This window comes from Parasteatoda tepidariorum, chromosome 10 (assembly GCF_043381705.1).
Source record: "Parasteatoda tepidariorum isolate YZ-2023 chromosome 10, CAS_Ptep_4.0, whole genome shotgun sequence".
In the NCBI taxonomy this organism is placed as follows: domain Eukaryota; kingdom Metazoa; phylum Arthropoda; class Arachnida; order Araneae; family Theridiidae; genus Parasteatoda; species Parasteatoda tepidariorum.
Genome location: NC_092213.1, coordinates 32,644,312 through 32,671,858, shown reverse-complemented (window position 1 = coordinate 32,671,858; position 27,547 = coordinate 32,644,312). Strand labels below are relative to the sequence as shown.

General features: G+C 31.6%; 1 protein-coding gene and 1 long non-coding RNA gene across 4 annotated transcripts in view; one reads left to right on the top strand and one right to left on the bottom strand.

Moving 5' to 3' along the window:
- Positions 1 to 18,587, top strand: part of LOC122268715 (uncharacterized) — an 83,519-nt gene extending 64,932 nt beyond the window's left edge. The window contains exon 3 of one of the 2 annotated variants that reach the window (XR_011637902.1): positions 18,452 to 18,587. This is a non-coding gene — a long non-coding RNA (uncharacterized lncRNA). Of the gene's footprint in view, positions 1 to 2,156; positions 2,294 to 18,451 lie in introns of those variants that run through there. The other variant, XR_006224653.2, reaches the window with a different exon arrangement.
- Positions 1 to 27,547, bottom strand: part of LOC107445839 (zinc finger protein 423) — a 301,190-nt gene that overhangs the window by 7,206 nt on the left and 266,437 nt on the right. For both annotated transcript variants that reach the window (XM_043038701.2, XM_043038700.2), the window contains exons 6-15: positions 23,600 to 23,836; positions 21,852 to 22,119; positions 20,950 to 21,196; positions 19,470 to 19,618; positions 18,481 to 18,854; positions 8,623 to 9,100; positions 5,942 to 6,354; positions 3,974 to 4,552; positions 2,108 to 2,378; positions 610 to 861 (exon numbers count right to left, since the gene is read on the bottom strand). In XM_043038701.2, the coding sequence (XP_042894635.1) occupies positions 610 to 861; positions 2,108 to 2,378; positions 3,974 to 4,552; positions 5,942 to 6,354; positions 8,623 to 9,100; positions 18,481 to 18,854; positions 19,470 to 19,618; positions 20,950 to 21,196; positions 21,852 to 22,119; positions 23,600 to 23,836 (3,268 nt within the window). The remainder of the gene's footprint in view (positions 1 to 609; positions 862 to 2,107; positions 2,379 to 3,973; positions 4,553 to 5,941; positions 6,355 to 8,622; positions 9,101 to 18,480; positions 18,855 to 19,469; positions 19,619 to 20,949; positions 21,197 to 21,851; positions 22,120 to 23,599; positions 23,837 to 27,547) is intronic.

Sequence of the window (27,547 nt, the reverse complement as noted above, 5' to 3'; positions counted from 1 at the left end):
CTTAAACCGCACGTAAATAATGCACACGTGTAACCATATGCTGATTGTTGAACGACAAGTTATGCACACAAAGCATGCAGGTGAGTAAATATTCTGTTATATTTTCAAATTTGAGTTGTAATATTCCTAGTAACTACGCAAAAGTGACACCTAATGGTGAAAGTTCAAGATACTTTTTTCGACGTGAACTCCAACCTCATGATCTACATAATATATATTTTAAGTTTTATTTGAATCTGTTCTATAGAGCCGTCAGTTAAATTTCGACCACCCTGTACTACAACCTCTGAGTCTGTACAGAGGTTTTAGCAAATGTATTAGACATTATGCGTAATTATTTATAACAGTGTTCGAACGAATACCCTACTGAAAAATTTGTTTACATTTTTGAAAGTACACAATTATTTCCGAGTCTTCTAATATGAGGTGCAACGTGACATGTTCTGATTGAAACAAATGATCACGATAATTTGGTTCAGCATGAATGAATAATTTAAAAAATCTAAACATAGACACATTTGTTTCTTCTGTGTAGAAAAAATAAATTTACTAGCCTCTTATTATTTATTTAGTTTCGAAAAATTTTTTTTACTTGACTATCGCACTCACCTTTGTCTGGCTTAAGATTGAAGATGCCCTCGTCAGACGTTGTAGGGTGCAGCAGCAATACGTGATTTCTTAATTCTTCTATTGATGAAAATTCCATTCCACAAGTAGGGCAGGAAACAGTTAAACGACTACTTATCGTATGCTTATAGCTCTTTTCGTGGATTCGCTGATGTTTTGCAAGATCTAAAGAACTTCCGAAAACACTAGGGCATAGTTGGCATTCAAACAAGCGTCGAGAACTCTCTCCATTACCTACAATTGAATAAAGTTTATGGTTTCATTATAGACGATCTAATAAATAGAAAGCTCGTTTAGAATTAAACATAAAATTATTTCATTCACATTCTAGATAATGATGTTAAGCAAAATATTAAAAAATAAAATAATTTTGCTGACTGCGTTTCTTCAGGTAGGGGAAATTATGTTTATTTTTTTGGACTTAAAAATTATGGGGTGCTTATAAATATAAGAAGGTTATAGGAATAGCCCGATGCTTAACCAAGGAGACACCGATTCCACGGAAAGAAGTACTAAGTTTTGAGACGTAGGATCGATATATATTTTTAATTCAAGGTAGATTCCTCTATTTTTGTGGGCCTCAAAAAATAGTTGAGTCCCACTTGGTCTCCGCTGTTGCTAAACAGCGGAGACCAAGTTGGTCAACGTATACCACTCCTGGTATAAAATATACCGCCTTAAAAGTATTAGCAAACAATTTAAAACACATATTATAAAAAGAATCGAGCTTATTAACTAACAGTTTTAACATCTAATAATGATGTGTATCAATTTAAACAATGTTTAACATCTATGCGAGCCGTGATGGCTGGCTCAGTGGTGAAGGGGTTGAGCTGTCATTGTAAAAACTGGGGTTTAATTCTCAGTGACGGCTTGAAGCCCATCTAACTTCAGATCAGGAAGTACCACCTTGTCTGGGAAGTGAAGGTGGCCTGTGGTGCAGTGCTGACCACATGGCCACAATCATGCCGTTGTTCACAAACTTGCGGCTCCATGACCCCTGCCCACAATGCGCTGTTGTGGGGATGCTTTATACATTTTTTATTTATAACTTATCTGTATCCAAAAGCAATTTGAAAAATCTTATTTCTGCGGAAATATTTCACTTAAAACATTTGCCGCAAAAATATTTATTAAATTAAAATATATTGAAGCAAAAATTCTTTTTGTGTTGAGATGAAGATATTGTTTGATTGTTGAGATTATTTTGTGTTGAGATGAGCTGCGAAAACGATTATATTCCAAAAATTTGTTGTAAAAATAATTGATCTTGAGCTAGGATATTTTGCAGCGAAAATATTTTGTTTTGAAAATCTTTTGTGAAAATAATTGATATTGGGCAAATATACATTTCCAGAAAAATAAATTAACTTAAAAATAAAATCTTAAACAGTTCAGCAAAAATTAGGTAATAAATTTGACGTAGTATGTTTGACTTTTCGTTGATTTGATGGATGATGGTTAAAAGTTTGATACTTGCCTTTTAATGATGAGTTTGCTGATTGAAGGCGATTCACGTTTTCCCACAGATGAATGTAAGAATGATTCTCTAATTCGGCCCGGAAGAAGAATTTTTGGCGACATTCTGAGCAGTCATAAGGGCGAGAATCAAGACCATGATCTACCATATGGCGTTGGAGGAGGGATGAATTTGTGAAGACAGCTGCACATATGTAACAAGTAAAATGAGAACTTCCTTCAAAATTATGTTCAATTAAGTGGCACTGAAGTTTGGAAGGCGAATCCATGATCTAAAAAAAAGTATTTCGTTTAATACTGAAAGCAAATACTAAGTATCAGTTAAAATACAATTAAAGAGTTTTGGGAAGTTTTGATTGGCTAGAAGGCTTTAATTGGCTAAGTTTTCTACAAGAAGGTATTTTAAGTGCGTTTTTGATTTACAACACCACGATTTTTAAGTAGACATTCAGATATTTTGGCCTATTGTGTGTATATACAGGAAAAATTCCATCGATTTGCCAGTTTCTTTTAAGAAAATTAAGTCTGATGAAAAGATGTCATTTTTGGAAAAAAAAAGGATTTGAAAATTGATTTATCCAAAAAAAGATAAATGCGAAAAATGATTCGCATAGGATTTTCGAAAAGATATTAGATATTTTCGCAGCACTGATTTATTACTATTTTGAATGAAAAAAAAATCTGTAGCTTGCGAAACAAAACTATTTTCAGATTTGAAATTTACCCACTTGAATTAAGTAAAATCAAACACTCGTATAAACGCAAATTTTTTTTCCAAGTGTAAATTTAAATAGTAGTTAATTCGGTGAAAAAAAAGAACTTCGCAAAAAAAATTCCTCATTTAAAACTGGACGTTTTAACGTTTAGAAAAAAAAAGTGAAAATTTTGGTTGCTAAAGTTGAGTGAATCGGAAGTTGTCATGGAGAAATCTTCAGAGGAAGGCATTGGCTCACATTGGGCTGTTTAGCCAACTATGATGATGATGATGATGAAAGTTGAGTAAATAGTTTGTCATGCATACTTTATTGTAAAAAAAGGGTTTTTCACGACCCCAAAATTTAATTACACGGCTCCATTTCGCTTCGAGATCACGAAATCTGTAATTAAAGAAGTTTTAATCAAGAATATCAGACCTCAGTGTTAACAATTTTGAAGCATGCTGATTTACAACTGGTTCAAATTTCTGACCCTGAAAATATTACTAAGCCTTATAATATTCTGGTTCCAGTTCCTCTGTAATGGTTATCAATTAATTATTAGGGAGACTGGAAAGTAATGCCGTTTCGGTGAGTTTGATATTTGATCAAAATTTTAGTTTTGATCAATGTATTCACCCTCGATAGTGACAACCTTTCAATCCCGGATCAGAAATGAATAGAAAAAATGAACAAGGTTTTTAAGACTAACAAATATTAATGCACCAAAACGACATTACTTTCCAGTTTCCCTAATACTTAATTACCTTCTGACAGCCAAGGAATTTCTGTAGTTTCAGAAAATATTTTTGCTAGCGACAGCAAAGATAATGGCCTAATATATTAATAAATCAGATTTAAAAGAATTTTGTCCATTATTACATATAAACAATACAAACAGATGTATGTATAAAAGGTCAGATAGACTAATAGTCGAATTTTCAAGTTCGAATGGAAGTTTTGTAAATTTCTACTTTCGTTCACTACCACAGAAAAATATAATTTCCTACAGTTTCTAATGTTAGAGAGCGCTGCTGTTGAGGTAAATTTGCAGTGTTCAAGACATGGATAATGGATTTGAGCTGTTTTCTTCTTAGTGCGAAATAAAGTTTTTATTCCTGTTGATACTGCAGTGGAAAATTAGAGAAAAAAACATAGGAACTACAACGTACCTCATGACATAGCCTGCATTCATGCTGAGTTCCTTCATGAAGCACATGACACGTCACGTGAGCTTGTATATCTGCTTCGGATTCGAAAGACATTTGGCATTTGATACACTGATAAGTCTTTTTGTCATTCCTTTGATGATGGGCAGTTCTTCGGTGACTATCCAACTCACCGAATGTTTCGAATTTAACACCACATTCACCACACCTTGGAACACCTGGTTCCACTTCACCTTTGGAATGAAAACAGTCTTTACACATGTAGGTATGGGGTGGCATGTTATCGGAGACTTTTCCCGATGCCCGAATGATGAGATTTCCTGGATCAAACATTCTGGAACATACACAACAAGGGGCTGGAGCACCGAGGGTTGGTTCTAGAGTAGCGTTCTTTAAATGGAACTTGGCATGCATTCGCACTTCGACGTCCACGACGAGGGTTTGTCGACAAACAACGCAAGGAACAGGAAGACCGTTGCCATTTGTGTTGGAAGATGTGTTATGTTGTTGGATATGACTAAGAAACTGTTCTTCGTTGGCAAGTTGCACCCTGCACACTATGCACGTACTTCCAGAAATAACCTGCAAAAATTACATGTTATTAATTACATTAGAATATTGTCCAAAAATGATTATAATGCATTTATTGCAGTTACATCAATCAATATCAATTACATCAATCAATATCAATAGCAATCAATATGCAATTACAATCAACATCAAGTTTTTAGCGAGTTTTGCATGCGTAACGATATTTATCAAATAAAATATGCAAGTTATTCTCTGTGAAAAATGGAAATAAAGGAACATTTATTGAACAAAAGAGGATTGAATTTTAGTTAGCTTTGACAACATATTTTTACCTTCATCATTAAATCTTAATACATTTAATTTGTTTAATTATAATAGAGAGTGCGAAATAAAAAAAGCAATGCAATTTTTATTTATGTAAATGCAAAGGTAAAAAAAAAGGTTTCCAAAAATGACGGAAAATTGATATTTAGTGTTAAATTTACACCATTAAGCCTTGATTTTGATTTAAGTAGAAATGTTTAAAACCAGATAGCAAATAAAATAGCCAACCAAAGTTGTAGTAAATGCTATATCATGAGGAATCTGGCTTTTAAAAGAAAGAAAATAGTTGGATTTTTTTTTACTTTCATTGAACAGAATGGTTCATTGATCAGAATCGCTGTAAGTCCACTTTATGAAAAGAATCGGCATAGCAAGAACAGGTCGATTAAATTTCAAATAACCTTACTTCTACGTAAATATTAATCTTCATGTAGCCTGCTACTGTCATGAGGTGGAATGAATGCTAAAGTGTATTATAAAATGTATGTTAACATGTAATTGTGAATATAAATGCGATCTCAATATCGAAATGCAATTCAAGTAAAATTTTAAATTTTTTTATTTGACATGGCAATTTTACTCAAAAATGACTTGAAGTGTAATTTTAGTCTCTTATTTAGTCTCTTATTGGTGAAAAATCAAACTATTTCTTTTGTTTTAAAAACCAAATCCTTATGGTCCAAATTGTATCAATTGCAAATTCAGTCGAGTTCGGCTCATCAGTTTTACCGTTATCGGGATATGAATACATGAAATCTATATTACTTCAAATTGGTTGTAAAACGTTTAAGTAAGTTTAAAATAATTAAAATTTTTTGTAGTCCTGTTTAATTTAACCATATTGTACATGGAATGCAAGAATTTCAATGCATAAAATGCATTCATTTTATTCATTGAATTTATTTATTGAAAAGTAAAAAATTGCTATAATATTCACTAACTATTTTCGCGATCTTTAAAGCTCTAAATAATCTGCAAAGCTTATTCCGTACCTATCAAAAAGCCAAATTTCAATCTTTGTGAGTTTCTTGCATCGAAAATGCAGACTTTGATATCAAGTGTATTAAATACGTTTTGCTTATGCTTGTAAGCCTTTACAAAATATTACGTAATTACCTTGCAATGCGTAAGTTTGTGCTCAGCAAGAGTCGTTGCAGATGGACAGATCTCATCACAGATATTGCATTTGTGCTTGCTAGACGTTGCAGTGTGAGCTTTCATATGATTCTCTAGGTCACTTCTCGACTTGCAGGACTCATTGCAGTAAGCACAGAACAGGCTGACACTGACAGAAGATGCTGGTCCACTGTTGCATTTGTGGTCTTTGTGCAGCCTTATGTGGTGAGCCTGTTTTCTGTGTGCAGCAAGACCTGATTCTGTAGAACAGACGATGTCACAAATATCACAGCGATAGTCAGATCTTCCCAATACGGGGGATTTCGATGGTGCTGGTGTTGATGCTGGTGGAGATATAGTAGATGTAGAGGATGGAATGTTTAGTTGATTTTGTTCTGGATGAGTCGGATCACCTGTATAAAATAATCACGTGTACTTTTATGTAAAATAAGTTGTACAATAATAGAAGAATATTAAGGTATATCTTTCCAATATTTAAAAGAGAATCAGTAGAGTGTAGAATGTTGGTAAATAGTATGCTAGTTTCTTTAGTTCTTCGTTCTTTTTCAGCATTTAAGGGAATTAAAAGGTTAAAAAGTTCGATTCTTTAAATTTTTCAACCTTCACAAGAGGAAATGGGACTGATTATGAACCCATCTCCAATTTCCTGTTTTAAATTTTTTGTAATAGTTGTCCTTCCTTATATAGTATATGTTAACAATTGTATTTTTTTTCTGAGAAAAATCACCACAACCCAAAAAATAATTCAAAATTTAAAGTTTTGTCCTTACGCTGGGAATATAATGGATTCTGATTAGCAATTCTTGATAAATAATTTTTATTTTGTTATTTTCTATTCTATTTTATAATTTAAAAATATTTCTTAAAAAAATACGGTTAGAAATACATTTTACGAAATTCAATAAAAAAAAAAAATTTTTTTTGGGGGGGCCTAAACTTTTATTTTCTTTTGCGGATTCATAACGAACCTCTCTTAAGTGTACGAAAGGCAATTTAGTAGACTGTTAACATTACATCGATAGTGTAAATTAATATTAAGTAAAAACTTGTGTCAACTAAATTTTTTTTATAGATAGAATAGTAATTTATAGCAAGATTTTCCTCGTCTGGTATAAAAATATCACAGCCCACGATATTTTAACGTAAACAAGTTTTATTCACAATTTGAAATATTGCAAAAGCTTCGAAGTCTGCGAATTAATACTCTGCTTCAATTTTAATCTAAACCCGTTTTCGAACACGCGTAATATTTTTTAACAGTAGTTCTAGAGAAAAATAATGTAAAAGGACTTGGTACTGCGTCATTGAATTTCACAGAAAAATTCGTTTCAGAAATTGTTAAGAGTCAAAGGCAAATTCGATGTTAAAAAAAAGAAGTAAAAAAGTGTTTTCTAAAATTCAAATATTAATTTTCATGAAATATTAATTTCCCCCATATTTATCTGAGAATATAAATACCTAATAGAATTCATGAGAAAACTATTCTGGTTTACTATCAAGCAGCTTAGTCTAAGTTTAATTTACATTAGAAGAGCAACATACTTTAGTGCTACTACGAGAACTCCTCCAGACCCACGCTTCGCGAGGCGATGCATGAACAGGTTTGATTTTCTAGGATGTTTTATAGTTGAGATACATTTTTAAATTTAAGGATAATTTCACAATTCGAAAGCGTTTTCTGTATTTTATAAGGCGAAATAAATTTGAGAAATTAAATATCACAACATACATCACTAAGCTTGCTATGCTTAGAGTGATATCTCTTATTTGGCTATATTTGTTTAAAATATCACTGTTTTTTTTTTTTTTTTTCCTTTTTTTTTTGGTAGCATTATCGCATGTTTGCGGAGTTACTACGCTTGTTGTTAGTTTCGTTGAAAGTTAAATTGAAGGAATGAGTTAAATTGCGTACACTACAGATATAATAATATTCGATGGAGCGTTTTTATTTTTATCTTAGGCGTGAAAATAAATCGTAACCCGCAACTCTTTCGACGAATTTTAATCCTTAGCGCTACATTTTTTTATTTATTCATCCATTTAAAGTGTCCACATTAGGTTCGATCCTCGGGCAGGACAAGGTTGACTCAGCCTTTCAGTGGGTCGATAAATGAGTACCAATCATGCTTGGGAACTAAACACTAGGGGTTCCACGTTCGGCTGATCACCTAACCTTCGGCTGATCATCTGCTCCTGCACCCCAAAGTCCGAGGTCAAGAAAATTGAGATGGGCGCAGTAGGTCTTGGCCCTTTATGGGCTGTCACGCCACTGAGTTTAGTTTTGTTTAGTTCATCCATTTAACATGGTTTTACTCATTCCATAGCAGCAGACAATCTCGGACTAATTTTGGGAGGGAAGTTCTCCTGATTGCTAGATAGTAAATACTTTACTCAACTAATACCCCTTGTAATAATTTATTTTAATATCAAGAAAACTGACATGGGCACAGTAGGCCTTGGCACTCTATGGGCTGTCACGCCACTGAGTTTAGTTTAGTTTAGTTCATCCATTTAACATGGTTTTACTCTTTCCATAGCAGCAAAGAATCTCAGACTAATTTTGGAAGGGAAGTTCTCCTGATTGCTAGACAGTAAATACTTTACTCGACTAATACCCTTTGTAATAATTTATTTTTTGTTGAAAGTAAATGCTCACTCACCACGATTTGTTTCGCTGGGAGATCTCTTTGTGCAAAGATTCTGAGCTTCTTCATTTTGGTGTGTTCCTGTTTTTGGCGACACGTTGGCTGTTTGCGGTTGTGGACTGCTGTTTCGTTGCTGCCCGATAAAAGGGTGAATTGAGGGTGACGGTGTCGCAACTCCTTGGTGGACGGTCTGTATGTGTCTGTCAAGGAGAAATTCAACGTGAAAAGCGTCTCCACAAACACTGCAGGTGAATTGTTTCTTGTGTGTCGAAGCATGAAAGCGTAGCTGGATTTCATTGGGAAAGCACTGATCGCACAGCAGACAGCGGTAGTTTGTGCTGTTGCTGTTGACGTGAAAATTTTTAGAGAGATGTGTGAGTTTGACGTGGACTTGAAACTCCATTTCCGTTCGGAAATAGGAGCTGCAGGACGTACACTTCAAAGATCGGCATTCGTTGCTGTGTTTTACTGCAAAATGAACTTGAATGCTCACCTGAAAAATGTTCATAAGGCACAGATTAGTTTTTTTAAGCAAACTTCCTTGGTATATATTTTTAGAACTTTTATCAAGAAAATATACACATGTATGCGTTGCTGGCTAATTATCTGGATGTATGCATTGTAGGTTAATTATCATTTAGAGATATGTAAGCTAATCGGAAGAACCTTAAGTATTTTCTAATAAGCTTATACTTTTTAAGCTTACTTTATTAGTCTGCCTATATATCCTTAGGCTAATTATAAAATGTATAATTAATTGCACAATTAGCCTGATTTATTTATTTATTTCAGGAGCATGGCAATAATCGTAGTATAGTCTCAGTAAAGACTAATGGTAATAAGCTTAAGAAAAGTCTGTGAGATTGAATAATTCAATGCTTACTTCCTCTAAGTAATAAGTACACAAGTAAAAAGTCTAAAAAGTATTAGGCTGATTTTACAAACTGAAGACTTTTCCAACTAGTCCGCCAAATTAGAAAATATTGGAAATAAACTGGATTTTTCGTTTAGCTTTTGTCACTTTACATGCATACAGCAGACTACTGTTATATTTAAGCAAGGAAAAAGCAAATATGGTATCGCAATATAATGAATCATTGCCAAAGAAGGCGAGATTGAAAATATCAAAAAAAGCTTGATTGTTAGCTGAAACTTGAAGATGTATCTAATAATTGTCTCCTGTTTCCTTTGGCATTCAAACCGGTTTGTTCTGCTTTGACTTCATTTTTGGCAAAAGATCAAAAATTTTGTTTTAATGATGGTTATTATGGATTACTCTGTATAAAGAGCGTATTGGAAGAATGCTTTAAATGATATTACGAAAGCACTCTAACATTCAGATTTAAGAGCCAGTCATGTTCTTAAAGGCGGGTATTTGAAAATCTATATATCGAACAATAATTTATTAAAGCTCCTCAAACATCGTTTGGTTTTACCCAAAGAAAGCAAACACACTGAGAGAAAAGTTAAACTGAATTGAATTTAAAAAAAAAAAAAAAAAACAATATGAAACAAAACCAAATTAATTTCATGGACAAAATGTTTTACTTTCCAAAGTTTTGCTTGTCTGGAATAAACAAAACCGTTTCTTTAATAAATTTTTCTAAATTTGTTTGTTATTAGATTTTTAAAAGATACCTTTTTGCGTAATTTAAGTGTAGAGAATTTTTAATTAATTTTCAAATCGTTTTCCTCTAAATTGCAATAAAAATAAATTCAAAGAAACATAAAACAAGAAAATGCTTAGCATTTAATTGCTAATTCAAAATTAATGATTGCATAATTTTATTGCCTTAAATAATTGAAAGCATTCTACTAAAGTTCTAAAAACTACCAAGAGCAAAATTTACAAGCCTAATAAGGAGATGCTTTTATTTTTCACATTTTTTAAAGGTACATAAATGCCGGAATAACTCCGTTTCGAGGGTTATTCTAAATTCTAATCTTGAATTATTAATTTTCTGTCTTCATATAAACTAACACAATATACCCGAATAATAGTTTGGCAATTTTTCCATTTGGTCGGCCCCCCCAAAATGGAACAGTACGCCTGTTTAATGATACTCTATTATAAAATCTTTAAAGAACAGAAAAAAAAATATTAATATCAAAAATTTTAAAAAATATCCAAGATGGTGAGGAAAGAGACTTAAAACATTCAAAGAATTTTTAAAAATATCAAAATTATATATTTAATCAAAATTAAAATATATTTTGTAAATATGCACAAAGGCTATCAGCATATTTAAAATAATAATGAGCGAGTACGACAAACTGAGGAATATTTTACGTATTTAAAATAACAGTTTTTAAAGAAGTAAAGTACCGAATCACGTTTCAACCCCACCTTTTTAATTGAAGTCCAAGTTGAAAGGTCAATCACACACTGGTTGTTTGAATTATTAACAAACAGAGGTCTGACAACCATCAAAGCAGCATATTTTAAAAACTTTCTATAAAATCACTTATTATCGATCAATTAATGGAAACGGTGTGAGGCTACGATTATTTTCAACCATTACTGATTTGTTTTGCATTTTTATCGCAAAAAATGCATTTTCATAAATAAAAATTCTTGGCTAAACAACAGTGTGGTAACGGATAAAGACCAGATTTCCAGACAAAAGGGAAATTTTTACTTTTTGAAATTATAGCTTCCGTCTTGAAATAGCTTCTTAAGTAGAAACTTACGTTAATCATTAGCCTCATGAATTTTAATATTTTTTTTGAGATTAACAAGTAAGCTTTAAACGAAAGTGGCAGAAAACGTGATACTAGATGGTATTTTTCGTAATTTTATGTTTTGCTACAAGTATCTTTTTAACTTAGAGGGGTTATATTCCTTGAAACAAATTGTTAAAAAAAACTTATTTTCAAAATAGGATTTTAAAAAAAATTCCAAATTCATCGAAGAGTTAATAACTGAAGAGTTTAGTGTCAGTTAAATGTTAAATAGTTGTTAAATAGTATTTTAATGAACTGAAGAAGAGTCCATTTTAAATAACATTTTAATGAACTGAGAATTTACTGAAGAGCTTAGTTGATAACTGAAGAACTTAGCGTCAGAACATCTAAAAAAGCATTTTAATTAACCGAAGAAGCGTCAGAGTATGTTAAATGGCATTTTAATGAACTGAGAATTTAATGAAGAGCTTAGCTGATAACTGAAGAGCCTAGTGTCAGAACATCTTGAATAGCATTTTAATTAACTGAAGAAGCGTCAGAGTATATTAAATGGCATTTTAATGAACTGAGAATTTAATGAAGAGCTTAGTGTCAGAACATCTAAAATAGCCTTTTAATTAACTGAAGAAGCGTCAGAGTATGTCAAATGGTATTTTAATGAACTGAGAATTTACTGAAGAGCTTAGCTGATAACTGAAGAGCTTAGTGTCAGAACATGTAAAATAGCATTTTAATGAACTGAAGAAACGTCAGAGTATGTTAAATGTAATTTTAATGAACTTAGAATTTTCTGAAGAGCTTAGCGTCAGAACCTATCAAATGGAATTTTAATAGATTTTCGAAAATTTTTATTGAAATATATAGTAACGCAAGGAAGATGCTTACAAAACATATTTTTCCCTTCCACCCACCCTAATTTAAAGTCTCAGCCGATGAAAATGTTTTGTATTCAGAGTCATTAATAACATGCTTTCAAAATCTTCTCTTGAAATCTACAGAATTTTAAACTTTTCCTTGATAAAAAACATCTATCATTTATAAAATACTTTACAGTGGTTAAAAATTTCAAAACATGAAAAAACTAATTTTTTTATAATTTGTTCATTTCTGAAAAAAAATATTTCGTGCTTGTATTTTGTGACCAGGTTTAAAATTTTTGTTTTTATTAATTACATACTTGCGTGCAAGAATATTTCTTTCATTGATTAAGCTGAGTCCAGTTTTTTCTGTTTTATTTTACTGTTTCTTGACCCTTAATTTTTTTATTCCGTCATATTAATTTTTTATGAATTCATGCTGGCAAATGTTAGTTTCTCATAATTTGCATGCATGCATGTAACTTTAGCTTTTCAACCACTAAGCTACATCTATGGTTAATTTATTCTCTTTAATCCTTTGATGCACAATTTTTATTAAACATATTTTAATACTTTTTCATTATTAACCGTTTAACTTTTATTAACCGTTTGAGGTAGCGTCCTGAAATTTGGGTAGTACGTGAAAATAGCAATTTTAACATCCGATTTTAATATTCATTCCAAATTTTTGATTTGATTGTTCAGGAGAGACGTTTGAAGAAGGAAAATTTCCAATTGTTTTGAACTAGTAATTTATAAAAATGAAACTGTTGATGATTTTAATTTTTCAAGGATTCCATCGGTGCTTGCTGGCTCATAGCCACTGCTTAAAAAAAAGTTAATTGCACTTTCGTTAATATATACTTTTTTTATTCGCATTTTAGATAAAATCAATTATTAACGTGAACGTTAACACCAAATTAGTATTTCTAAAGTATATAACAATTTGTCAGAATTTTAAAGTATTTGTTTTTTGTTTAAAACTGCCTTCTAATGCCTTAATAAAGGATTTGAAAACAAATTAAATTGTTGATGTAAAATTTACAATTTTTTAGTAGTTTTCAAATACATTTTTAAACAATTGTCTGTAAAACTATATAAATTAAAACGTATATAAAATTTTTATAAACAGAAAAAAAAGCAGATTTGTATGATAATGTTAAACTATTATTTTTACTATAAATGTATAAAATATAAAAAAAATGTCACAAATATATAATTTAACATCTTGAAAACTAACATGAAACAAATAGAAAGCATCATACAAATATGAATTCAAAATTATGAAAATTGCATTTATATTAAAGTCATAATTTAGAAAGGACTTTTTATACAGCATAATTTAGCACTTAAAATTATAAAGTTTTAAAATTTAGATATTTATTTTTTCTAAAATAGAAAAAAAGGAAAGAGAAAAAGAATTTCTGTTGATAACTCTGTAAATATATTTTTTAAACAATTCTAATGAGATACGATAAAATACGATAAAGGTTTTTAGAAAATAAGAGTTTAATAGAGGAAAGTTAATTTTCGATTTTTTGCTCATTTGTTAAAGTTAAACTAACAGTTTAAGGGAGGAATTGAGCAATAGTTTTGCGTGTTATCCTTGAAAGGTTATTTATTAATAAAACGAGACGGAAATAATAAGCATTGAAAAGCAATATTTTTTAGAACGCAATCAGCTCACAATAATCATTGTCTGACTCAAGTTTCTTTTTAGTTTAGTTAGGTTTTTTTCGGGTTTCATGGGATTCATTTTAAACGCCCTTTTTTGGTTAACGTAATGAGACAAAACAATTAATAGAAATTACCGCTCTTTAAATCAGCGATAAACAATAATTTTTAAATTATTTTTCTCGCAATCTGCAGAACATTAGTTTATGAACAGCCCGATTTTGGAATTGAGTTTTGCAAGAATTGGAAATATTTTCTAAATCAACGAACCAATCTTTCGAACATTAATTTGTAATTGGAACAAAACCATTTTAGAACGCTGTTTTGCGACAAATAAAATATTTTCTACTTTAACAAGAGTATTTATGTAAAACATTAATTTGCTCATGAGTCGATTGTGCAACACGTTGTTTTGTTACAATTGAAATGGCTTCTGCCCCAGGTATTGAGCAATATATATAATAGCGCAGGATGTAGAAAATGTTTGGAAGCTATCAATTAATTCAAGAAATATACTTTGAATCTAAAGAAACTCATTTCATAATTTTTTTTAAAAGCTTTCCAATGGTTTCAAACAACTCAATCTTAAACCTCACCAGGGGTTAACTTTGAAATCTTAAATATAAATCATAAATCCCCTTTTTTAGTTGCAGATTTGGATTCTTTAGAAAAAAGTAACTATGCATGGCCCACTGATTTATGTATGTTGCTCTAAAGATTGAGTTGAAATCGAGAAAAAGTGAAACCGAGTACAATCTGTTTAAAATGGCAAATCCCGAAACCCATCACATGTTTCACATTCTTGTAAGGGTTTTTTAAATTTTTTTTTTTTTTTTTTAAAAAGCATTTTTTTTCTCAATAAGATTGGTTTCGAGATACCGAGATTTTAAGCATCTTGTACCCCATTTTAATTTTTGTGGGTTACAGTGACTCAGTGAAATGCATAAACAAATAGATCGAATCACGTTACTTTTTTTCTGGAGAATCCTAATCTGCAATAAAAAATAAGGGATCAAGTTTAAGATTTTTAATAATGGTCCCATGGGGTCGAATTTGATATTAATGGATAACTATTTCACGTTTCAGTTTTCAGTTTTTTGATCCGATGTATATTTCTCGAAATATTTGACCTTACCAACTTTTTTTACTTTTTTTTCATTCATAAGCACATATACCGAAGAGCCATTACATTATGACCACCCTCCATCTATAACAATGGGCTCGCCCAGGTTTTCATGGTTTCTCGCCCAGGAACAATGTTTTCATGGGGCACATTAGGACCCATAATCCTCATAGAACAATCCCTGATGTCTGTAAGCTACTTGAACATAGTTGCAGACCAGGTTCACCCATTCATGGCAACAGTTTTTCCTACGGGGGATGGTGTTTACCAACAGGATAATGCACCATGTCATAAGGGTCGAATCGTCATGGATTAGTTCGAGGAACATTCCAGTGACTTTCAAGTCATGTCTTGGCACCCAAATTCACCTGGCCTTAATCCAATAGAGCATTTGTGGTCCTACTTGGAAAACCAAACTCGTGCTGCCACGCTACCTCCTCGCAATGTGAAGGAATTACAGGACCAGTTGGTGAGCGTTTGGTACCAGATACCTCAGACTACCTATCAGCACTTTGTGGAATCTATGCCACGGCAGGTGCTAGCAGTTTTGAGGGTTAAAGGTGGTCCTACATGTTATTTGCAGGGTGGCCATAATGTAATGGCTCTTCGGTGTATACATACTTTCTTCTGTATTAGTTCAAACATTGAATAAGCTATAAAAGTAAACTATTTCGTCTTCTAATTGCTTACAATGAGGAAGCGATAGAAATATTTTCCGTTAAAAATATTGTATGTAACTATAAAATCGCAAGAAGTAAAACAATTTTTTTAAAACTTTCCTAACGCATAAACTCTATACTTTGAGAGAATTAAAAATCTTATTCACATAAATTATGAAACCGAAACAATATAGTTTAAGTTTTTGATGTAATATGATTACTCCTTTCAGCAAAACACTAAGTCCTCATTTGATACATAAACTTCCCTCGGTTCAGCACTCATTAACAAAATAAGACACGAGTTCAATTGGCAGTACTACAAGCTCTACTACTTCCTTAAATTCATTAATCAATAAAATCGCGTCCCATTCATGAGAAACCCAAAATTCATTATCGCCAAAAACAGCGCCCGTGGCGATCTCCATATGAAGTAAAACAAGACTGCGTGGCTTCTCTATCATCCGAAGATGTAAAAAAAAGAAGAAAATGTAAATTGGCAGCGTGACATTTTCCCATAGAAGTTTGAATATGCAAGAAGATAAGTCTTGAAGGTCGTAGGTATGAAGTTCATTTGTGTAAAGTAGTTAAGAAAGCGGTTGTCTTTTGATGAAGCCGACACTTTAAATATCATTGTGTGCGTTGGCAGAGATGAATATGATTAAGAGGTGTATTTTTAATTAGTTAGAGAGTTGCTCGATAAGCTAAATGATAGATTTCAGATTCAGGATGAGCACTTAAATGCTCTAGATCTTGTAACATTAAAATAAGGTATAATTAAATGGAAGAAGGGTGATAAAGTGTAAATTTTATCATGCTAAGTGTTTTGAGGAATGAACTATGTCCGGCATTGAGATTATCATTTGATTTTATTTTACACTATTCAACAGTGATATATTCATGTTGACGATTAAGAAACATTAAATAATTTCTTGTTATTCTTCTTATTGTTATTAAAAACGCAAGGAAGTTCTTGTCAATATCAACGAAACATTAATCGGGTGCTGGAAACTTCAGACGTGAAGTGATTATGCTTAACCATGTGATTCAAATAAGATTTAATTGGGTAACTCATGGGTATGGGGTTTAATTGGGTAACTTATAAGATTTAATAGGGTAAAAACACATACCAAGTGACGTCATGTGTGGGTGTGTGGGTGTCGAACCTGGTTGGCCTCTGAATTGACAAATGATTTACCTACGATGACGTCACTTGCTGGTATCCAATTGCAGGTCATTTAAATTTTGGCAAACATTTATGAAAGCAATTTGCGAAATTTAAAAAAATAAAATAAAGGGAGTTTATTGTATTCATTGCATTTTTTGTGTGTTGTAAATATCTCTATTACTTCAAAGCTTTTCTTTTTATATTTATTTATTTAAAAAAAACACCTAAAAATTGAAGCCCTATTTTGTTGAATTATTTTAGCATAAATTGTCATAAAAAGGCATTTTGATTTAATATTTTATCCTTTTTTAAATTTTGGAGAAAAGCATGGTAAAAACAAAATTTTTATAGAACCACATTTTCTCTCTAAAAAGCAGTTTTTGTGATTTTTTATTATTATTATGTTATTGTAATTACTATGTCCTAAAAATAGTTTTAAAGTTTAAGCTTTAAATTAAAGTAACAATAAGCATATAGAAATTTTATTGGTATTTCGAAACATTACAAAAAATTCTTTTTTACTAAAAAACTTTTAAAAAGTTATGTTTTTAATTCGTGGTTTTACTGAAAATATTATCCTTTAACAATTTTTTACGTTTCTCCTGAGCAAATTAGTATCAATTTTGCATTAATTTTGTCTTTGAAAACATAACTATTTTTTTTAAAATTTCAATTACCGTTTATTTTAAATTGTTTACTTTTATAGAAACACATTTTAAAAGAATTACTACAAACAAACTAAACACGTGGGGCATCAGATAAATTTAGAAATATTCATTTGGTGACGTAATCTACGAATGATACAACGTTAATATTGTTCATTAAATTTATCTGACGTAGCGAATAAAAAATAAACAAATATTAAAATACGTGAAATAAACTTTTTTTTTAATAAATAGAGCTAAAGTCTGATTCTACAGAATCGAGTGTTTCGACATTCTTCTTTTTAAGCTAGTGAAGGACTTAGAAACAAAATTCTATTTTATTTGAGAGTATGAAAAGTTGACGACACGAAAATTATGTTGATTAGAGAAAATTTATCTGCTTCCTTTACATGACAATATTATTTAAACCTTCTATAACACTAATGATTTCATCTTATTTAAACTTCAAATAAAAAAATACATTTTTTAGTTTGAAATTTTGTTTTAAAATCAAACGAAAATTCGGACTTTAAAAATAGACATTAATTAATCGGCAGAAGATGTGCATCATTGAACCATCCGCTTTTCAAGGCCTCTATCTTTTAACGGTCATGGTAGGAAAGCGAATTAACTTTGACCCCGGTCAGACAACGTAGGCAGCATCTGAGCAAGTATCTCTCTTTCCAAATTTTCACACCAAAATCAACGAGATGAATTTCACCAGAGTTCAATTTAATGGGAACCTTACTGCATATACACACAGGTAATTTAGCAGTGTGAAACGATCGAACTCATGACAGCCAGCTCCTCACTTGCGGAGTTACAAGGCATCTTTACCGCCTTAACCCAAGGCGCACTTGCTGGTGCGCATATGGCTTAAAATATTGTTCTCTTATTTAAGCACATTCGCTTATGGAATTGCAGGCTTTACAATTCCATGCGTAAATTACAGTTATTAATCATTTTCAGATCTTGTCCAGAGTCAATTAAATTTAAAGCCTAGTCATTTTTTTGAAGAATAATTTCGTTTCGTTTAGAAAAAAAAGAATAAATGACAGTGACTCACCTTTGAATCAAAGATCTGCTTACAGAGGGCGCATCTATACAAATGATATGCGTGCATATCCATTAAATGCTTTTGCAGCTCATCTGGTTTCTGAAACAGCTTCATGCAAGACTGGCAGCCATACTCCGTAGTGGCTGACAAAAAATGTCCAATCACATGACTGTCCAACAAAGTTTCGTTAGCAAATTCAGCATTGCATTCTGGGCAGGAATGCTGTTGCATTACTGCTGCCGAAGAAACTGGACCAGATGTTGATGCGGCTGCTGCAGCATCCAGGTGACTTTTCAAGTGCGTCCGGAAGGATTCGAAATCTGAGAATCCGGCGTTACACTGACTGCAGAGAAGAGTATTTGGTCCATTTTCAGTTGTTTGGCCTGAAAATAATTATGTGGTTTTTGTTTTTATTTTCTTCAGGTAAATAACAATGAGAAAAAACCTTTTTCAACCATTAAAAAGACATGAAAATATTTTTTTATCACATTAAATTCAAACAGATAATGTTTTACCATATTTTATTACTAAGCAAACTGATTCCAATTGGAACTGCTATTTGATATCGACTTCAGTGCTGACGTAAAATATACGCAGTGGTAGATAGATCACGGGTTAAAAGCCCCTTGCCGTCAGGCTAACAGTGAAAGTTTTCGTGGTTTTCCTCTCCATGTAACTCAAATGCAGGTTAGTTCAATCAAAAATTCCTCCACAAACCCAAATACCTCCAAATACTTGATCCAGGAGTTCCCTTGTCTTCTATATTGGGTTCAAAACTACAAGGCTATGGAGTTGGACTTAGTAGTCGTAAACCCGAAATTGGGCAGCTGTTCAACGACGGATATAAAATAATAATTATGGAGTTTTGCATTGATTTCGAGCAGGCATATACGTTTTACTCCATCGGTGTTGAAGGAAATTAAAAAACCGTAGGTTCGAACAGAAATGGTAGAAATTGCATAATTCCAAATTGCATTCGAAAAAATTTGCATCTTTACCTGAGGTTAGAGAATGGCCTCCGCCTGGATCTTGCCTCCTGTAATGACAGCTTGTACTTCCATTAAACATTGTTGGATGAATACCAGACAAGTTGGAAGATTTTGAATGCTTGGCGCCATTCGGCCTAAGCCTAGAACTCGCCAACAACCTATTAGAAAAAGTTTTAGACATAATTTAAAATAATTCGATATTTAACGTTTATATATTGTATTTTCAAGTTATAATAAGTTTAAATGATAAGGTTAATCATCTTGATTTATGCATTCTGTGTTAGCTCTTTTGAACATAAAAACGTCATTTCATCGTAGTCATAATTTGATTTTTACCATGAAAAATATGAATTGTAACAATTAAACCTAAAGGTTCACTAAAAATTTCTAAGTAAAAAAAAAAAAAAACCTTTTTTTTTCATTAGTGTTACTTATAAAAAAAGATTATCTTCTATATTTTTCTCGTGTATAAGAACTCTATTTTCGTTTAAGAATTAAAATGAGAAAAAAAATGTTAGTGAATTATGGGGACAATAATCATGTGCAAAAATGAACTGTTCTGATCTTGGGTGTAAATTTAACTTCAATTGCTCTTAAGTGTTTATTTAGTCACAATGATTGCCGATTCTCTAGTTAATGAAGTCAGTTCCACTCGTACCTTACGTTCTACGTAAAAATTTATTTTGCCCTGATTTGCCTCCTTCAGTTACCATCGTCCCTTCAGTCACCGCGGTTTTTTTCTTATTCTGTTGTCTGCAATATTTTCCTTTTCTTTATTGACAATCGTGCTTTTTCTTATTTCTAACGTGTTATAGTTTCATTATTCAGACGTTGCTTATCTTGAGAATGAGTGCTATGTTCTAACGTTCGAAATAAGTCGATTTTTTTCTACTTCAATAGTTCATAATTTTAGTTTCTTGAAATCTTTCATTTTATTTTTTACGTTCTTAACGTTCAAGTTCGAAATGTTTTTTCTACCAAGTTCAACATCAAAATTGAAAAAATTATTCTCAGTATCAAAAAGTATCATTATTACTAGTATCAAAAGTATTTGAGCATCAAAGCATATCATAAGGCTATTTTAGCATAATATATATAAGCTGTTCGGAAACATATATAATAGATGGTTTTAGAACCTTTGGAAAAATTTTTGAAAATGCCATGCTCATAATATCAGAAAATGACCAGAGAGAAAATTATTAAATGACGAAAAACTTAAGTTCCTTTCTCTATAAACTGCTTATATTTTTCATCTCCAAACAAATGAGTATTCGGGAATTTTAATTTCTGCTCTGATCTCTTTCACATGGTCAGTGATTGGCCAGAATTAAGAAACATTTTTGTTCTCCTTCAATTCAAAATTAATTTCTGAACCCTAATATGCATAGTTTCATTGTTTACGACGATTCTAAAAATATACATTAAGGGTGGTGATTACGAAACACATTGACACTGACATACATCATGAGTTATATCATTAAAAATTTACCTTTTGCTTGATTGATTGCTGACAGGGGATGATGGGGACCGGGGTACATTTCCACTTGGTGCTTCATGGACTAGTTGCACGTGATCTAAGAGAGCTGCCGATGATGCAAAACTTATGTTACACTGAGAACAATAGATGTCATTGGGCCTTTTCATCATGAAGCCATCACTAAGAGACGGATACTTCTGAAGCATGTGTAGGGCCGAATAACTATTATCACAGTCCATCATTTGATACCCGAAAGGTTCTAAAAAATTGCGATGAAGAATATTGGTAAACATATTATTTCCATTTTTCATATAAAAAATCATGTTAAAAGATTGTAAGAGGCAAAAAAAATTACATTTGAGTTTGAAAAAAAGTTTTAAAAAAATCGCGTCTGCTGAGAATTTATTACCATCGTTTTTAAGCTTTAAAAACCCTTCAACAGATGGTGATTCGGTGAGATTTTATTTCTATGAGGTTACTTGTAGCAGAACATCTTTCAGATTTAATTTTTTGTAGCTTACTCTTATAGATTAAAGAAGATATTGAGCAGAAACAGCAAGGGATAGTTAATATTTTTCTTTGAAAATAAATTGACATCGAATAGTAAGTTTTATAAATATTTAAAAAAAGTTATCGGTATTTAGCAGATAAATCGGACTTCTCTGAATTTGCTACAATCAGCGCCATCAAGGGCCACTTCTTTTTTCATGCAAATAAACATGGTCATTCTTTTAATTAAAGTTATATATCCTATTGAAATTATCTATCTTTAGAGAAGGCTCGAGAAAATTAACCAATTTTAAAACCATGGAAATAATTTTTACACTAGCGTTTAGTTTTTATTATTTCATTTATGCCCACAAATCACTACTTCAATGGCATAAGTATCAAGTTTTCAGACTGAAAAGCCTTACCTGATGCATTTGGCGGATATTGGCTTCTTTTATGCATCAAAGATTGCAAAGATCGAAGTGAAGCTGCAAAATTATTTCCACATTCCCCACCAGCACCAGTTGGAATGTGCAGAACTTGAACATGCAGTTGTAATGATTCAAAAGTCGGAAAGTCAGACTTGGAACAAAATCCGCACGTCAGTTTCATACTTGGTGATGCTCTTTCATGGGGTTTTGCGCTATTTGCTTCTGGATTGCTACTTCGATCAGTATCGGTATCAGATGTGTTCTATTAAAGAAAAGTTGCATTAGAAAAATATGCTTAGCAATAATAAAAGGAAGCAAATCAGCATGAATGTTGCACATATGGGAATATTTCCGCGACGTGATCTGCCAACTACAGCCGCCAAGGTGCCAAATAGATGATAATCTTGCAATTTTTTTAAAAAAATCATGTAGATGTTTGCCCGGGGGTTACTACGAGTTATACCTTTCGAGTTGGCCCCTCTGTGTGATGTTATTTTAGTTTCTCGCGAGCCGCTGCAAGGAAGTTGCCACGACTTGGCGACTTTTCTGCCATAGATCACGTTATGGAAATCTTGCCACACATATAAAAGTGCAGAAATTTATATACTATAATTTTGTTTCTATAAACAAGAACTTTCCAGAAAACACAAAACTATGAAGCTTATAAACCTAATTTTTTTCTGTTAAAACTCAAACTTATGTTATTTATGAATTGTTTTATGGAGCTAGAATCATTTAACTCTGGTCTATTCATTCAACAACAATCGATTTATTTAATCGATTGTTGTTGAATGGGGAATCATTCAGTATTTTGAAAAATTCCAATAATTTGCTTATAATCTTTCTAATTTTCTATCCTATCCCAATGTAATCCCAATGAAATGTATTCTAATTTAATTTCGACGTCGATTACTACAGAGTTCACGTTAAACACCTTCACGCCTGTTTCTTATTTCCCTACAGATTATACCATCTTGTACGCGTTTGTCTCGTTAGTTTTCTACTGTCATTTGGTCCTTATACACTGGAGAAGATTGTTGTTTAAATAACCATTACTATAGTATATCCCTTTTTGTACCTTTAGCTGCGAATTATTCACGTACTTTGCTTTATTCTTAATAGCGTAAAGTAAAGCCTATACTTTTTTGGTTACTTATAACAGGTCTTACCTGTAAAAGGTCTTCTTATCTCAACATATATACTCATAATATTTATATTTATTACAGGTTATGTTTATTTGGAAGAGGGAATATTGACTTTAGTCAACTACAATTATTAATAAGCGATATAGAATACTGTTGGTTTATTATCACTAAGGGCATAATTATGTTTTATGGTAACACTATCTTTTATTTAATAATGCTAACTTTATATTTATTTAATTTTTTGCAAGTTTATTTTTTTCAAATTCTTATTAAATTTGTGGAAATAATAACTATGATTATGAATATTAGAATTTGCGGTAAAGCAATACCAAATGAATGGTTTAAATATTTTGGGTTTAATAGTAGAATTATTATATATATTTTTTACCAGAAATGTACGGTAATTTTACCTACACAGTACGGTAATTTTACCAAAATTTTTTTTTCCGTGCAGGAAAATATAAGTTATTGAATACATCAAAGCTAAACTTTTTGAATTCAAAAAAATTGTGAACTATAAAATTTTCAAAATTTGACATTCGTGGGAAATAATAAGGGATTAATTTTGTTTCAAGATATATATATTCTTTGGCTAACCTTTTTGTGAGTACAAGCAGCATTTGGCGACGAAAGTTCATCTAAGCATTTGAAACAGGATCTGGAAGATGGTGGACGTGGTGAATCTGACAAAGGGGAGGAGGTCGAAAATGTCCGATGGCTTTGTAGCATATGGTCACCCAGAGTTGCAGGAGAGGAGCAAATTTGGGGACAGAAGCTACAGATAATAGGCTTAGGAGGGTCTGGAGACTCGTTTCCTTGTCCATCTTTATCAATCTAAAATATAAGTTTGATTGTAAATTTCCTAACATCTTTTAAAATGGAATGATACAAACTGTTTTAATATATTAAAAAGAATATGTATAATTTTATTATTTTTTTAATTAACCGAATTTATCCATTCACTTCACAAATAATTTAGAATTCATGTTAACTATTAGGAATTAATATTTTTATACGTTATGAAACTGTATTTGTCTTTAGAGGGAATTTTGATATTAATCTACAATCAAAATTTTCATTAACTTTAACGAACGTAATTTTTATTGATTAATTTTTCTTTATGTAGAAATCATTTAACAAATATTTCATGCGTTTTCTAATTAAATAATATTATATTTAGAGACTATGATATTAGAAAGAATCTTATTCTAATACTACGTTTGACTGATACTCTGAATGATTGTTGGCATAAAAAGTGAATAAGGGAAAAAAAGAAGCTAAACAATAAAACAACGACTCCATCAACCACAAACCGATTTGAATAATAAATCAGTATAATTAGTGATTGGATTAATTAGCTTATAATTTAATAAAACGTCAATAAATATAAAAAAACATGCACGATAATACTTAAAAATAATCCGTTGTGACGTCATCATAACGCTTTTCTTAAAGTTTGTTTTTACCCAACGGGCCACAGTACCCTCTCGTATCATTGAAAGGAAACGATTATTTAATGCAGAAGATTTGGATTTGAATAGTTGCCATTCCATGGTCCATAATTTAGTGTTTAAAAATATTATTTACATATTGTGCCATTAGTGTAAAAACACGAAATTTTCTGATGTTTTATGTAATGTAATGTTTCTAATGTTTTATTTTTGGTTTGAGTTATAAATTTTTGCAAAAATTCTTTTCGTCATATTTTTTTTACTTGTGTTTTTTTTTCATTCTGTTTCATGCTAAATACTAACAGAAAAAGGCAAAATCAACATGAATAATTTATCGTTTATAGAAAAACATGTATGCAGTAATTATAAGCTATAACGCTTTTCAGTATATATAATTCCTTTAATTTAAAAAGATCAACTATAAATGTCTCCTATATAAATATGTATTTTATTCAACTTTGAAATAAATTTATGAGCGAAAAAAATGTTTAGACATCAAATTATTTAAATTAATGGCATTGTACTTTACAAAATGTACTTTTTCTTTATGAATGTATTTTTCTTAAATGAATTTTTTTTACAAGCTCTAGCATTAAAATGAAAACTCTTAGTTGATTTTTCTGTTAATACGCCTTAAAATTTATAAATTATGATATGTTATTCGGCAACTAAAGGTTTCTTTTTTTTCTTCTTTTTTGTTCTTTTGGCTTTGTTTGTGTATATATTTTAAATATTTTTCAAGTTTTACTTTGTGCCGGCCAGGTGGCCGAGCGGTTAGCTCGCCTGACTGCGAAGTCAATGGCCGCGGGTTCGAAACACGCTCTGGGCATGGATGTTACTCTCTCTTTCGTGGTCCTCTGTTGTGTGTGATGAGTGAATGTGGCCCACCCTATGAACGGGTTTGTGGCAGTGTGGCGTGGGCAATGTTACTCGCCTCCATGACTTTGGCTCACAGGGGCCCACTGGGTAACGCGAAATGAGTAACAACTCTGGCATCTTCGAAGGCGAAACGAATAAAGTTCAGTGCCTGCCATTCGAGAAAAAAAAAGAAAAAAAAAATTACTTTGTGAATGAAAGTTCATGTCTATCCCCATAATGTTAATTTTACCTTTGGAGTATTTCGCCGTATTTCAAGAACTTTTCAAGCGAATCGAAAAATTTTTTGCACATAATTATAAAATTTGTTCATCTAAAGATAAATCCGTGCAAAAAATGATTTTTAGTAAATATTCATTATTTTTTACTGTTGTGTTTAATAATACCCGAAAAAGTTTGAATTGTAAGTAACACAATTATTTACATCATTTTTAAGGACATAATTATGCCGTTCATATTTAAGAAAATGAGAGAAATTGGGGGAAGAGTCCCTGATAAATCGTAATTTAAAAAAAGGTTGCATTTTTATCGTATTCTTTTTTGCATGTTGTTTTCATTGCTCCAGTGACGGAAATATCGTTAAACCACTCGAACCATGTCATTATATGTTACAACTAAGGTAATTAAAATTGATTCAATTAAGGTAATTAAAATTGTTGATTGATATCATTTTGGATTTTGATATAATTTTCTGAATTGAAAATAAAATATCACTAGATAACTATAACTAACAATATGAAATAACAAACAAACAAGTTGAAAATAAATAACAAACTTGGTGGCTATTTAATAAGTTACCAAGTTTGTCGACGCAAGTCCCATTGCTTGTCCACGCGCTGCTTGTGCAGTGGACATAAGCAGCCTTACTTAAAATATTATTATGGAAGAACTGAACGACTTTTTAATTTCAGTTGTAAATAAGAATACTGGTAATCATTCAAACTATCGTTAAAAAAATAATTCATAAGTCAAGAATACTACATTAAAAATGGTTTTATGACAAATTCGAAAAAAAATGTCCACACTAGCTCCTTTTTCCCTATCTTTAAAGTGGTCTTTAATTTTGCGTTAGCATATTTGATAAACATCAGAAAGGTTCTGGGTTCGAATCCCGAGCAAGGCATGGGTGTTCTTTCCTTCTCTGTACTATCTGTCTGTGGGGCAACGTTGGCCCACCTAATATGGTGCCCCTGAAAGAGTGGCCAATAAATCTGCCCTTCAGATGCATGTAATAACGAAAAGGTCATTCTCTAGGTGGGAATTGGGAAAAAAAAATAGAATGACGAAATATTTTTTTTTCAATTTTGCCGAAATTTGTTTCCTTGAAGAAGTGACGATACTCATTTCGTCAGTTTGACGAATTTTTTGCTCGGACCATATAGCAGGAAACGGTTTCGTCGAAAACAAAGAAAGTTTCGCAAAAATTGAGGAGGACATTAGAAAAAATAAAACAATTGATAAACAGTCGATTTAAGTTGGGGATGTTATGTAATAACGCTTAACTCAGTATCTTTGTAATTCTAATTTTTCAGTAGTTATCAAAAAAGAAAAAAAAAGGTTTTAAGAGGTACATAATTTACTTTTCTTCAAACAAAAAAGATCAAACAAATTTTTTTTAAAAATTAAACATCATCAGTTAAAAAAAAAAATATATATATATGAGAGGTATTTAGATATTTTATATACTAAGTAAGCGTAAAATTTTCAATTCGCAATTCCGTCACATTTTGCTACTGTATGAATTATTCATTAACAGTCACTAAATTCATTAAGAATCACCAATGTTTTTTTCTTCTTCATATCATTCACTTAAATATATAGTGACAAAACGACGTACATCACAACCCGTATCTTTCTCAAAAATCTTTCTTCCTTTCATCTAACTTAAAACTCCACTCATAATTTTTTCAGTTCAACCATTCACTTCCCTAACTTTTGAAATCTCATTAACTTTTTGGTCTCAAAATACTCACTAGTGCACTCATACATTCTACAAAATGCTTTAAATAAACAGAAGCCCCGTATCTCTTCGCTTTCCTCAGTACATTAAATAAAAAGAAACAAGGCAAAACTGAGCTAGAAGTCACCAATCAAGAAAATATCCAAAACGTGCTCTTTATTGTCGAGGGCCCACCGTGAAGTTTCGTCCCCTGGGGGTAGCCCCGTACTTGTGACGCAAGTAAATAAAGCATATCTCTTGTGGCCTTGTGTTTGCGCA